The 13,189-nt window shown below is 32.1% G+C and overlaps 2 protein-coding genes across 2 annotated transcripts; both read right to left on the minus strand.

The window, feature by feature from the left end:
- Nucleotides 1–1,191, minus strand: LOC123905529 (transcription factor bHLH162-like). Its single transcript, XM_045955172.1, has 3 exons — nucleotides 999–1,191; nucleotides 379–717; nucleotides 1–277 (listed from the first exon to the last, which is right to left on the minus strand). Exons 1-3 carry the CDS (start codon nucleotides 1,116–1,118, stop codon nucleotides 212–214), a joined length of 525 nt encoding a protein of 174 aa, XP_045811128.1. The 5' UTR covers nucleotides 1,119–1,191; the 3' UTR covers nucleotides 1–211.
- A 2,398-nt stretch (nucleotides 1,192–3,589) lies between these two features.
- LOC123905530 (importin subunit alpha-1b-like) lies at nucleotides 3,590–10,528 on the minus strand. Its single transcript, XM_045955173.1, has 7 exons — nucleotides 9,802–10,528; nucleotides 9,085–9,279; nucleotides 7,466–7,980; nucleotides 7,314–7,389; nucleotides 6,291–6,437; nucleotides 4,234–4,355; nucleotides 3,590–4,130 (listed from the first exon to the last, which is right to left on the minus strand). The coding sequence occupies exons 1-7, from the start codon at nucleotides 10,177–10,179 to the stop codon at nucleotides 3,869–3,871; spliced, it is 1,695 nt and encodes a 564-aa protein (XP_045811129.1). The 5' UTR covers nucleotides 10,180–10,528; the 3' UTR covers nucleotides 3,590–3,868.
- Nucleotides 10,529–13,189: the final 2,661 nt, after the last annotated feature.

The following is a 13,189-nucleotide window of genomic DNA, read 5'->3' on the forward strand; positions in this document are numbered from 1 at the left end:
GCTACTTCTTGAATATAAAATTGAAAGCAGGAAAAAGCATGATCTAAAATATACTACATATAGTACATTACATGCAAGCTATTAAAAAAATAAAAAATTACGTGCACACATTTGTAGAATGGTAAGTATATATAAATATAAGCACCCAAACATTTTCATGGCCTATAAATAATAATTTGTATAATTAATCAGAAACTCATTAGACTAATAATCAAGAATATATAAACTTCTTCAATTTCTCAGATAACCTTGCAACTTCATTACCAAATTCTCCTACCTACACAAAAAAAAATGCAATTAGCTAGAGTTAACTATACATATTAAACAAAATTAAGATCAATTAAGTTTAGAATTTTTTTCATTTTATGATTTAATTACCTGGCAATGTATTGAATGGAAAACAGAATCTCCATTGACTTTATAACTAGCATTAACAATATCAACTCCTTCTTCTTGAAGAACACGAATAGTTTCATTGAACAAAAAGTGAGAATCCAAACATGTTATTAGAACAACCTCTAAGACTAAACCAAATTGTTGGATCTCAATTTTTGGAGATTTGAATCCCAAGTTCTTGCTTCTATCCATATCCACATTTGTTGACCTTTGAATTCCTAGTAGAAAATTCTTCTTCTCCTTCATTTTCTCTAAGTTGATCTGTAATTTCTTTATGTATTTTGTTGCTTCCTCTACCTTATCCAGCGTTGAAATAGCTTCCTACCGCAAATAAATTAAATTATCGACAGAATACTAACAATATTAACATTTGTCGTTTTAAAGAAAAATAGTGACATAAAATTTAAGCGGAGAAAAGTATATCTAATTATTTTTCTTCGCTAAATTTTGTTTTCAATTTTTTTTTTCAGTTGCTAATTTTATTTTGTTTCTAGTATAATTCATATGATAAAAAAAACTTTGAGAGTCGTCTGTCTTAAAAAAAATAAAAATAAAAATGATTAAATAAAATAAAATTAAGCATCATAGATTAGGAAATAAACCTTTGAAGTTTGATGAGGCAGAAGTGAGTAGACCTTGTTGCAGAGATCTTTCATTTGAATTCTTCTAATCTTCTCAATGGTTTTTCTGTCAACTCTTGATGAACTAGGGTTGTCCTCCATCTTTTTCCAATCCAAAGACAATAACAGGAAAATGGAATGCTTCACTTATAATATTGGTTGTCGTTATTTGTCATCTTTTAGAAAAGGGATAGAGTGTGTATATCATTAGATGCTACTGACAAAAGTTGTGTGATTTGAATTGTGGGGTGGGGTACTATGTTAGACCATATATGGATGTTCTCGCGTCGTACACGATGCAACAATTTCAAAATCGTTAGATTAACTGAGATTTTTTCTCTTTTGATCTAACGGTCTTGCTGTTACAACGTGTCAAGTGCAATTTTTTTTTATAGATTTGATTAAAAATACTTTTTTAAGAAAATTATTTAGACATAAAAGTTATGCTAAATATTTACATTCCATCTAACATATATATTATTTGTTAAAGAAAAAAAATGTTAACCATACTATTGACATAATTAGTTAAGAAACACTTAAAAACATATATATATATATATATATATATATATATATATATATATATATATATATATATATATATATATATATAACTTTCCAAATCACACGTGATAATAACTTTACAAATCTCACACGATAATTATTCTCTAAATTTATGATCCGGTAGAAAAAAAAATCATTGATCAGAAAAGACATAAAAATATTTGGTGATGAATAATATAGTCAACAATAATTTTGATATGATATACTTTTAAACTTGATGGTGCTTATCAATTATTGCACATAATTTTAATCACAATTGGTATATTTGTCACAGTGGTTGAAAATATTGCCTTGCATTGAAGGGTTGCGGGTTTGAAACATAGTCAAGACAAAATTGTATTATTTTTTTAATAAAAATTGCAAGATAAAATGGAGGAAAAATAGGGAAAACAAATTAGGGTTTAGGGTTTGCTTGTATACAAGTTTATAATATAAAAGATATGATATCAAACTTTATTATGTTTATTAAAAAAAAAAAAACACTTGTGAAGTAAAGAGGCAAGGGTAGTATGAAAAATTCCATAGTATCAAACTTTATTGTGTTTACTCGTGCATTGCACGGGTCTTATGCGTTGTTTTATACTATAACATCATAAATTTATTTGTATAGGTAGTCACTTTAAATCGAAACAATAGGTATTATCAAAATAATAATAACAATAGAAGTTATCTAAATGCGATATAGATATCAAATGTGTGTTTATATATTTGAAAAAACTTATTTATTCATCACATTTGAAGTTACCTTGGTTTGGTATATTCTTCATTAACCTCTGTTAGCAATATCTTTAATTCATTCTTTAATATAACTCTTTAATATAACTTTTGACAACATATAATTGACCATGAGAAAAAATTGATGTTGAAACATAATAAGTTTTTTTGTATTATAAATCTTATTAGAGCATTATGAGTTGAATAAACTATTTCATTATCAAATTTGTCATTTATATTAATTTGAAACATATTGGGACAATTGACCAACTCCCCGTGTAAAGAAATATAAGACAAAAGATTGTTGGGAAAAACATTAATTATTTTGAACCAAAAATAATAAAATATACAAAATAATAAAATGAACAAAAATGATAATAATAATAATAATAATAGGTTTTCATTAAAAGAATATAAGTGGATGATGTGGCTAAATGAAAGGTTTTCATTGGTTTAAGTGGGTGATGTAGATTAGGTTTTAGATAGTCAATTGGACAACTATCTAGGATTTAAATATATAGATAAAAAAAAAAACACTTGTCAAGTAAAGAGGCAAGGGGTAGTATGAAAAATTCCATAGTATCAAACTTTATTATGTTTATTTATATGATGTATATTGTATAAGCTAGAAATAAAAACGTCTTTTCCTAAAATATTGTCTAACTTGAACAATAATTTATTTATTTATTTATTTATTTTTGTAATGTTCCTCATGATAAAAAAATATATCAAATGTAAAAAGATACAAAATTGTTTTAGTTGTGTGTCTCGCTCAACAACAAAAAAATGTGCGTGCTATAGTTGCCTGTGGAATAAAAGACTAGCAGCTTATAAAAGGACTTGTAGATTGAAATTGAATAGGTTGTGTGCTATAGTTGTTTATGTAATTTTTATATATTATTATAAGCTTGTCAAAGTAGTTTATGATAAAATAGCTTATAAAATTATAATTTTCACTAATAGCATAAAACCTAATTTATATTACATAAATTGTTTGCATAAGCTCTAAAAAAAAGCGGGATCAAACGAGCCCTTAGAAGTTTGGTGGTACTACAGGTACAAAAATAGTAGATACTATTGTACTAGTAGTGTATACGTTGAAGTGCATTTCACCAAAAAAACAAAAAATGTTGAAGTGCAAAGGGGGAAATGTGCTGAGCAAGGTTAATGTGAGAGATGAGTAAAAAAAAGGTTAATGTGAGAGAAGAAGTTGCTTTGAAACATAAATTCTCTTGTGTTTTTGGTAATAGGAGAACATTAATGTAAGGGGTTGAATTGCAATTGCATAAAATAAATTGCCAATAATAGAAAATTATACACTTTTTTAATGAGAATAGAAAGTAAGATTTACTAGACCAATATGCTTTTGACAACTAAGTTGGGTAAATTTAGCCACTCACTTTGAATGAGTAGTTAAGAATTCACCAAAAAATTCAAGGCAGATTTCACCAAAAAATTCAAGGCATAATGTGTAGTGTAGTGTAGTGTGTACCAAATCCAAGAGTTTTTCAACACACAAAGACACGTGTGTATTAACTATTCATCAGTCCAAATCTTCCTAGCCGTGTATTAACCTAATGAGCAATCCATTTGTCCTCAATCTTTTTAGCCATGTCACCAATCTCTGTGTTGTCATGTTTCTTCAGAGCTATCAACTTATCTATTACTCCTCCATAATCGAGTACTGACTCATCAACCATCTCGAAAAAAATCTCCGCCATAGCACTGTTAGCCAATAAGTTGTCTAATCCTTTTAGACATGACTCCAAAATTTTTTGATCTGTGCTACTCAACAGCTCACAAAGCACCTCAATAGACTCCTTACCCGGTAATGACCTATTAAAATAATGTCAATCATTTAATTTTTCATCACAACATTGTCATACATACCAATTTAAAAACAATATATCGAAAAACAAAATATGATGTTTAAACTTACATCATCTGCTCACTACTTCCACGAGTGACATTATATATAACGCATGCAGCCACTTCCTTAATGTCAGACTCACTCTTCGTGAGATCAAGCAGAGGAGAAATAAGCTTCATATCAATCACAGCCTACAATGATCAAATATATGTTTTTGTTACAAAAGTAAAAGAAGGAAAAATAAAATTGTCAATTTCAGTTGTTCCTATGAGATTACTCTATTTTATCACATTCACTATACCACAAACTTAAGTACAAACTTTACAATAAGCACAAGTCAACAAAAAAATTTGGTCTTAAATATAAGCAAAAGTAACCAAATTTAACCCTATTTAATGTTATTGTTCCAAAAATACCTCTCATTAATTGTTCTACCCATATATATCACATAAAGGAAAATGGCGGGAATGAGAATTATTTAGAAGGTCCAAACGAAAATCAAATTGCCATGACAGTAAGTCAACAAATTGAAAGAGCAAGGGGCGAGTTAAGTGAGGGAGGAAAAAAATCCTAGATGAAGAACAAGATGGGGACATCAACAAGGAAACATGCAGTTGTGAGGAAGTTCAAAGACAAGAAACAAATAAGTCTCAAATTGAAATGGTCTTCTCATGTGGAGCAATAGGAACGGATTTCACGGAGAGAAGAAGGAGAAGAAAAAACATCCTTGATGACAAAAGAAAAATGTGGAGAAAAGTAAAGAAAGCTGAGAAAAGGTTGCAGAACAGAAAAGGAGTTGATAAAAATCAGGTATTACATACTTCAATTCAGTCCAATTTTATTAATGATTTAGAAAGAGATGCATGGAAGTTAGTTCATGGTGAAGCCAGAGAAATTTTGTCAAGGAGTATGGGACTTTGGGAAAGAGATTTGAGTGGTTAAGAATGGAGAGGAAGGGGAAATCTTGCAACAACTAATTATCCAAGAAGAGAGGGGTAAGAAGGTAGCAGAGAAAAATAAGAAGGGAGGAGGAAAAGGGAGGTGAAGTTAGGGTTGAGTTGGGGGATAATTTCAACTATAATGAAGATAGTAAGCTATAATGTAAGAAAAGAAAGAAGTATCTCATTTGATTAGAAAAAATAACCTGGATATGATATGTATTCAAGAAACTAAAATGGAGAATGTGGAGAGGAATTTGTGGGGTTCAAGTGAAGTTGATTACTCTTTCAAGGCATCAGTAGGAAGATCAAGAGGGTTGTTATAGTTATGGAATCCAAAAATATGTAACAAGCAAAATGAAATTATTGGAGACCATTTCATCTGTATGGAAGGCCAGTGGGGACAAGAAGGGATAAATGTTCTCTTAGTGAATGTTTACGCGCCTTGTGACGCTAATGGGAAAAGAATGCTTTGGAGAATGACGCTAATGGGAAAAGAATGCTTTGGAGAAAATTGTCAGATTTGGTGGGATCAAAACCTAGAGCTAGATGGTGCGTGATGGGAGACTTTAATGCAATTAAGTCGGAATCAGAACGTAAAAGAGTGAGAGACTTAACAAGGGTCAAGATGGTTGAGTTTGAGAATTTCATGTCAGAAGCAGAACTGATTGACTTACCTTTAATTGGTAGGAGATTCACATGGTCAAATTTAGAAGGCTCGGCTATGAGTCATATCGACATGTTCTTATTTTCAGAGGGCTATCTCAATGGCCAGCATGTTCTCAATGGTGTTTGGACAAAGGGCTCTCAGATCATTGTCCAATCCTTGTCCGTGAGAAAGCGGCGAATTGGAGTGAATTGGAAGGGTATCATAATTTTGTGAAAGAAAAGTGGAAATCTCTTGAAGTTGCAGCACTGTCAGAACAGGAAATTAAGTCTAAAAGAGAAGCAGCAACACAACTATTTTCATTGTCAAAGTTGAACTGCAGTATATTGTGGCAAAAATCTCGGTTGAAATCGCGTGCATTTGGATTATTTGGAAAGGTCGGAACGAGAAGGTTTTTAGGAACAAGGATAATTTTACAGAAGATTGGTTAGAACATATTCAAATGATGTCTTGGAAATGTTAAAGTGTAAGGTGAAGGGATTTAATTATCCTCTAAATCAATGGATATCAAATCCTCTAACCTGTAATTGACCGCTTGTCCCAGCGGTAAAGTTTGCAATTGCTCTACAAACACCTTTGCGGATAAACTTGTCACCACCTCTTTTATTAAGGCCTTCAACTTCAATGAGATGTTTAAGGCCCAAGAGAACTTGATTGTCGATTAAAACCTGAAAAAACGGCGATACAATAAATCAAGAGAGATCAATATTTTTTTTTAATAAGGCAAAATTTATTAATCAAAGTAAGTACAAGAAGTACAAACAAGATACAAAGACAATAAACACATGGAGCAAGAGTTCCAAACCCCCTAAAACAAAGCCAAAATCTGATGCACACAAACAGGAACCTCACAGCAGCAAACACAGGCAACAGAACAGAAATAACAAAGTCCTAAAGGAAAAGGCACAAAACCGAGAAAAGCAGTGTCAAGAGGCAAAACAGTAAGATGCAAAACCGCAACACCCGCCTCTTGCGGAGACCGCAAAGTAACAGCCGCCGCAAAAAACACAGGGAGTAACATCGCACATTTATCTTCACAGTAAACATTTCTCGGGATCCCAACACCATTCATAGAACAAACAAATTGAAATCTTCCGCCTTCCGCCGTGCCAAACCCCATCGCCACGACAACATTTTGATGTCGTCCACTGCTTTCGCCGGATCTTTCACACCATTTGCAAACGTAATATCGTTCCTGGACCTCCAAATCACCCATAGCGTGGAGTGCCAAATTAACCAAAAACCTTTCCTAATTCTTTTATTACTCGCTGCCTCAGACAGACACTTGAATAGAGAAAAAAGATTTGGAGGAATAACAATGATCACACCAAGCCAACGGAATATAGACCTCCACACACTATTGACGCAAAATCGCAGAAGAGAAACAGATGGAGGGAGGACTCCTCCGCCCCTAAGCAATGAACACAATTAGTTAACCCCCCATCTACCTGAATTCCTCGAGAAGCCAAACTCAACTTTGTCTGGATGCTAAATTATACTATTATTCATTACTGGGAAAAAGTAATTTCAATATTTATTTCTACCTGTTTGTTAGACTCATCCACATCCCTTATGATCAACAGTGCATAATTGGGAACTTCCTTCCATTTTGGATGATGCCTGTAATAAATAAAATCAGTCGGTTCAACATGCAAAAGAAACCATGAAAAAAGACAAAAAAGATAGTAATACTTACACAAGAAATTTTGGAATTTGGGCATACATGTTTGCTTTGTCCACGTCTTTTTTATAAAGACCGCTTGCCAAAAAACAAGCAAACATATGAAGAGCTATTAGTACAAGTTCTTCTCTTGTGTTTTCCATAGACAAAATATCCACAAGAGTAGGCGAAACTAAAACGCTGATAGGAGGTTGCAGTTGGAAGTAAAGCTTTGACGGAATCCTTTCACGAAAAAAGTTTAGCAAAGCAAACATAATAACCGAGGAGAGTGATTTGTCTGTAGTTGTATCCTTCAGCATACATACTAAAGGGTAGAGAGTGGTGGCACCCAATTCCAAAATTTGATGCTTTGTTTTTTGGGAATAAACTGCAATATTACCCAAGGCCCATATTGCCTGCATTTTAACAATGAGACTCTCTTTGCTGATGCAGAGCTTCAGAAGCTTTGGAATACCACCACTTGCAACTACAACTCTCGTATGCTGACACCATCCCGCGGCTATATTGTTGAGAGCCCATAGCGCCATCTCCTACATATATAATAATGTAAAATATGTTATACAATATAATAAATATTGTTCAGCAAAGAGTCTTCATGAACCAACATCATCAAGCTTTAGAACTACATATCCGTGAATCCACAGTAAGTTCATAACTAGTTTTCGGTACTGTGTAGTTGAAAGTGTGAAAACTGAAGATAAACTCCATAGCTATAAGCTTGGAACTGACTTATGCAGAGAAAAGAAGAAAAAATCATAAGCAGAGAAGAAAGTAAATTTTCCATATTCACAAATCTAATGAGTTTATGATAAATCATCTCTTATATACAAACTATGATTACACATATGCTCTAACAACTAACTAACTATATCCTAACAAACTTAGTTAGTTACAAGCAGTTGTTGACAGTTAGAATCTAACAGACTTGTGATGCAAGCAACTGAATTTCCTTCTATGTCCTTATCATTAACAGAAAGCTCAAAGATGGAAAGTGAAGGCTCAAAGATTTGAATTTACTACACAGTACCTGAAATTGAAAACGAAAATTTGAAATGGTTCGGTTGTAATTAAGTATACCAGATGCAGCTTCTACCTTTCATTTCTATGTTGTGATTTGTTGGCAAAAGCATCAATAGCTATAAGCAGTGAAAAGTGAAACAGATAGTGGATCTTTCATATATTCCTATGCTTCCAAATATAAATTGAGGTACCTGATCTAAATTTATAGAACTGTTGTGAGTCTTATGACAGTTCGACTCCTATGCTTCCAAAAATAATGCGGATCTTTTCAATTTTCCACTATTTTCGGTTTCCCAGTTTTCCACAGTCAACATAACATTAGTTCAATTTTTCAGTTTTGGTTCGGTTCGGAAGTAGTTAACCGGCTAACTAAAATGTTATAACAGTTCTGTTTGGTTCATGACAACTTATTGACAGTTCAGTTCAGTTATATAGAACTGTCGCGACAGTTCAGTTCGGTTCAGTTTTCTCTGAAAACCGAACCATGAACAGTCATACCAAAAAGTATGCAATGCTGCCAATGAGGGTTGCAATAAGTAACGACACAGAATCTTATTTCTTTCGTTTCAGGGTAATTTCTTGAACAGAGCAGACATGAAGGAAAAATGTCATACCTTCAGTTCAGGGTAATCATTCTGTGCCGAGAACTTCCACAATTGTTCGACAATATTTGGTACTTTCAGGACTTCATCGATAAAATCATGCGATCCCATTGACAATACCGTAGCAAACTTGGTCACAGCGTCTAGCTGTGCAACAGGGTCATCATCAAAAAATAACGGTTTAGCCGATGAGTGGATGATTTTCACCTGTTAAAAAAATCACACACATTAATTCAATGAAGACTGCTTACTTCTTAATGTTTTTTATTTTGGGAAAATACTACTCCTTAAATTAAGAGACAACAAAATCAAAATCAGAGGGTATATAATTCAATTAAGATTACTTACTACCTTCAACAAAATCAAAACGAAGAGACATAGCAATTCAATGAAGATTACTTACCACTACCATATTATGTACCACACACTTCTTATTTTTTATTTTTTTTAATAATACACACTTATTATTTATTCTTTTATAATAATACACACTTCTTATTTAATTATAGTAGTATTTAGTAACAACTTCGGTAAAATCATTATAATATTTATTAACAACTTCATTTAACAATTTCATTTAAAAGCAAAATCGATCATATAGTGGAAACAACAACAAAAAAATAATAATAAAATTCAATAATAATAATAATAATAATAATAATAATAATAATAATAATAATAATAATAATAATAATAATAATAAAAGAAATAATGGATGAAGTTGGTTACTGCATCGAAATCAGGAGGAGGAGGTAGTGGTTGCGCATGAGGATTACGAAGATCGTAACAGAATTTCTGGTACGTTCTGGTTACGTAACCATCACCGGAATCCTCATCGGAATCATCAGTATCATCATCACTGGAATCCTCATCGGAATCATCAGTATCATCATCATCACCGGAATTAACGGCATCAAGCTCGGTGGAAGTAGCGGAAGTACAGACGGTGGTGAGAGTAGGGTCGGAAGTGGCAGCGGAAGTACCGACAGTGGTGAGAGTAGGGTCGGAAGTGGAAGCGGAAGTACTGACGGTGGTGAGAGTAGGGTCGGAAGTGGCAGCGGAAGTTCCGACTGTGGTGAGAGTAGAGTTGGAAACAGGTTCAGACATGTTGATTTCGTTACAGAAAGAAACGGAGAATAGAAATGGAAAGAATATGAGTAAACTGAAGTTTTTTTTCTAAATTCTCTAATTTTTCAACATTTAACCATAGTTCTAACTAACAATTTCTATAGTTGTTTCCAAACTTTTAACTATGGTTACCCTTTTCTAACCCATTCTCTAACTCGGGTTCTAACAAACTTAATTTAAAGCAAAATAAAATGAGCCAAAATGATGGGGATTTGGGTAGTGGTGTGTGTAGTGTAGTGGAGTCATTGTTTGATTTGAGAGAGAAGAGTGGTGAGGGGTGAAATGGTTTGCATTTCATGTGTCTCAAAGTGAAAGAAAGAGAGATCACGTGTTGATTTCCATTTTTCTAATTTCTTAAACATTCAATTTTGATTTTTTTTTTTTTTAACCAAACAAAATTAATTCATATCATTAGTTAATAAATATTCGATAACGGAATAAATTTCAAATATAAGGAAACTAACTCAAACATTGGCCGCTTTAGCAAGAGTATGAGCAACCAAATTTATTTGTCTTCTAACAAACTTAACATCAAAGTTTACATAAGAAAAATAATGTCGTTAACAATTAAACTAAATTTTGAATTGTTCTGTCTTCTCGAATGGATAGCGTCAACCAACAACTTTGAGTCTCTTTCAAATTGAACTCACTCAAATTAACAATGGATAGCCTCTTTCATAGCATGTAATTTTGATTACTTTTTATGAAATAATTAATAATGTTTAATTGATATGTAGTGACGGTGTAAAATAGTTTTACACGATCGTCCAATAAATAATCAACATTTTGCCATCATGTCAAGAAAGTGGGGAAGTGAGGTGATGTGGCGAAAAACATAGTTGATATTGATTGATAGTGTAACGTCGGTACATATCAATTAAATCCTAATTAAAATCTTATCTTTAATGTTGATAATTTTTTGGATAATTTTTTTTTTTAACTTTTGCAACAAAAACAATAAATTGGGAGGAGAGAGTGCAAATATAATTTTTTTTTTTTTTACTTTTGAAGCACGATAACTAACTGCCAAATCTGGAAACGTAAACACTCTGCCATCAGAAAAAAATTTAGAGTTTAACATTTGAGACATAAACACACTTCATTAAAATTCCAAATAACTCAAAAAAAAAGTTACGGTTTTGGCTTGACGACACTAGTAGAGAGCCCCAGGACTCAGCGGTCTCAAAAGATTATTTGTCATCATTAGTCTCAATAAAAAGATGCTTAGACTAGCGATTTTGAATCCTTAGCAGTCCATATATGTCTAAAACAGACCTACCGCTTTAATCACAGTCCTTGGATACTTTTTTTTTTTGAATCAGCACAAATTATACACACACGCGTGAGCGCACAAAAAAAAAATTCCTCAATTTTAATAACTAAATTGGGTGAGACATTGTTCCTCCCTGTCTCAATAAAAAGCCATTTTTATTCCTTACAGTGCCTAACTATTTTGTACCCAATATCATTACCTTCCATATGACAAATTCAAATGTCTCACTAATTAATAGCAAAAGGCTTGCATGGTGTAGCTACTAATCCATGCCAAGAAAACGTGTGAAAGGCTTTTGAACAAACAAGAATAAAATTCCGTGTTTGATGTATGTATCATATAATGCATTGAGAATTTGAAGACACACTTTCTCATTTGGAAACATGGATTGCTTAGGAGCTCTCATTCTGGTTTAACTTGGGTTATCGTTGAAACTAGAATTAGAAAGGCAGAAGTTTTTGGTTACATTATGACTAGCTTATAAGCTTGTTTTATAAAAATTGACGTGTTTGGTAACAAGTTTATCTAATTAGCATGTAACGTTTTATGAAATGCTATTTTAAGTAGCACTAGTTCTTTTACTCGTGCGATGCACGGGCGAATTTTGGAGGAGTTATATATTACAATAATTTTCTTAAAAAAATGACTGAAGAAGAATAAAATATTTTTTAAGTAAATAATTATGTAAATATTTAAATATATATTGTATAAGACTTAAAATTGAGTGGAATGGAGTGGTATATGATGGTATTCATTCCATCATTTTCTCTCGTTTTTCTTCCCCTCGAATTTGGGGTGTATGGAATGGAATACAATCACTTTATAAAATTGTCCAAACAATGGAATGAAGTTTATGTTCCATTCTGTCCCGCTCCATTCCATTCCATTTTATTCCATTCTATTCCGTTTCATTATGTACCATCAATCCAAACATATAGTAAATTAAAGGAGAAAACTTAGGTAAAATATCATACATCATTTTGGTCCTGTTCTCCACTTAAAATTTGACACATCAACAATTTTTTTACCACGCATCCTATGTTTCCATTTTTAGTGTTAATTTATTAAAAACTAACATGGAAACAATTGTTGATGTGTCAATTTTAAGTGGAAAACAGACAAAAAGAATGTATGGTATTTTACCTAAATTTTCTCCTAAACATGTTTAATATGTTTCTAATCTTTGGTCATTTTATTTTTTGTTTGTTTTTTCCTAAAACTTTAATGCACAATTGAGGTATTTAAGGAAGTTTTATAGACTAATGATTCGTATCTTTTTTTTTTTTTCATTGGAGCAACCACGACATGACAGAGTGAGTATCAAAAACCGAATAAAGTGCATTATTTAAGATATTGTATCATCAATTTAATATTTGACTTTTTTTTAGGTACATGTTGCCTTATTTAATATGATGGATCAATTTAAATAATTTTTATAAAAAAATAGAAGTATGAGTTGCTTATTTTTGTACCATTGTGAGTTGCATAAGCATTGTAGAGACCATTTGTTAGTAATGTATGAAACTCAAAGTGGTATTACTATTGAAGATGTTCTAAAAGCAAACTCAAAACATAGCCGGAAAATTTCATCACTATTCTCTCTTAGGCTCTGTTTGGCAAAATTAACGGATGACTGATAAGCTAGCTAATAGCTTATAGCTTATGGTTGATGGCTCTTTTTAAAAAGACTGTTACCAAACATGTTTTTAACTATAA

This window comes from Trifolium pratense, linkage group LG2, assembly GCF_020283565.1.
Source record: "Trifolium pratense cultivar HEN17-A07 linkage group LG2, ARS_RC_1.1, whole genome shotgun sequence".
NCBI classification, from domain to species: domain Eukaryota; kingdom Viridiplantae; phylum Streptophyta; class Magnoliopsida; order Fabales; family Fabaceae; genus Trifolium; species Trifolium pratense.

Excerpts from the sequence above, each read along its gene's own strand:
- LOC123905530 (XM_045955173.1), bottom strand. The coding sequence starts at position 10,179 with ATGTCTGAACCTGTTTCCAACTCTACTCTCACCACAGTCGGAACTTCC. Across the intron at positions 7,981-9,084 it reads ATGATTACCCTGAACTGAAG|GAGATGGCGCTATGGGCTCT; the intron begins GTATGACATTTT and ends TTATATATGTAG. Across the intron at positions 6,438-7,313 it reads TGGATGAGTCTAACAAACAG|GTTTTAATCGACAATCAAGT; the intron begins GTAGAAATAAAT and ends CCGTTTTTTCAG.
- LOC123905529 (XM_045955172.1), bottom strand. The coding sequence starts at position 1,118 with ATGGAGGACAACCCTAGTTCATCAAGAGTTGACAGAAAAACCATTGAG. Across the intron at positions 718-998 it reads TGCCTCATCAAACTTCAAAG|GAAGCTATTTCAACGCTGGA; the intron begins GTTTATTTCCTA and ends TATTTGCGGTAG. Across the intron at positions 278-378 it reads TCCATTCAATACATTGCCAG|GTAGGAGAATTTGGTAATGA; the intron begins GTAATTAAATCA and ends TTTTTTGTGTAG.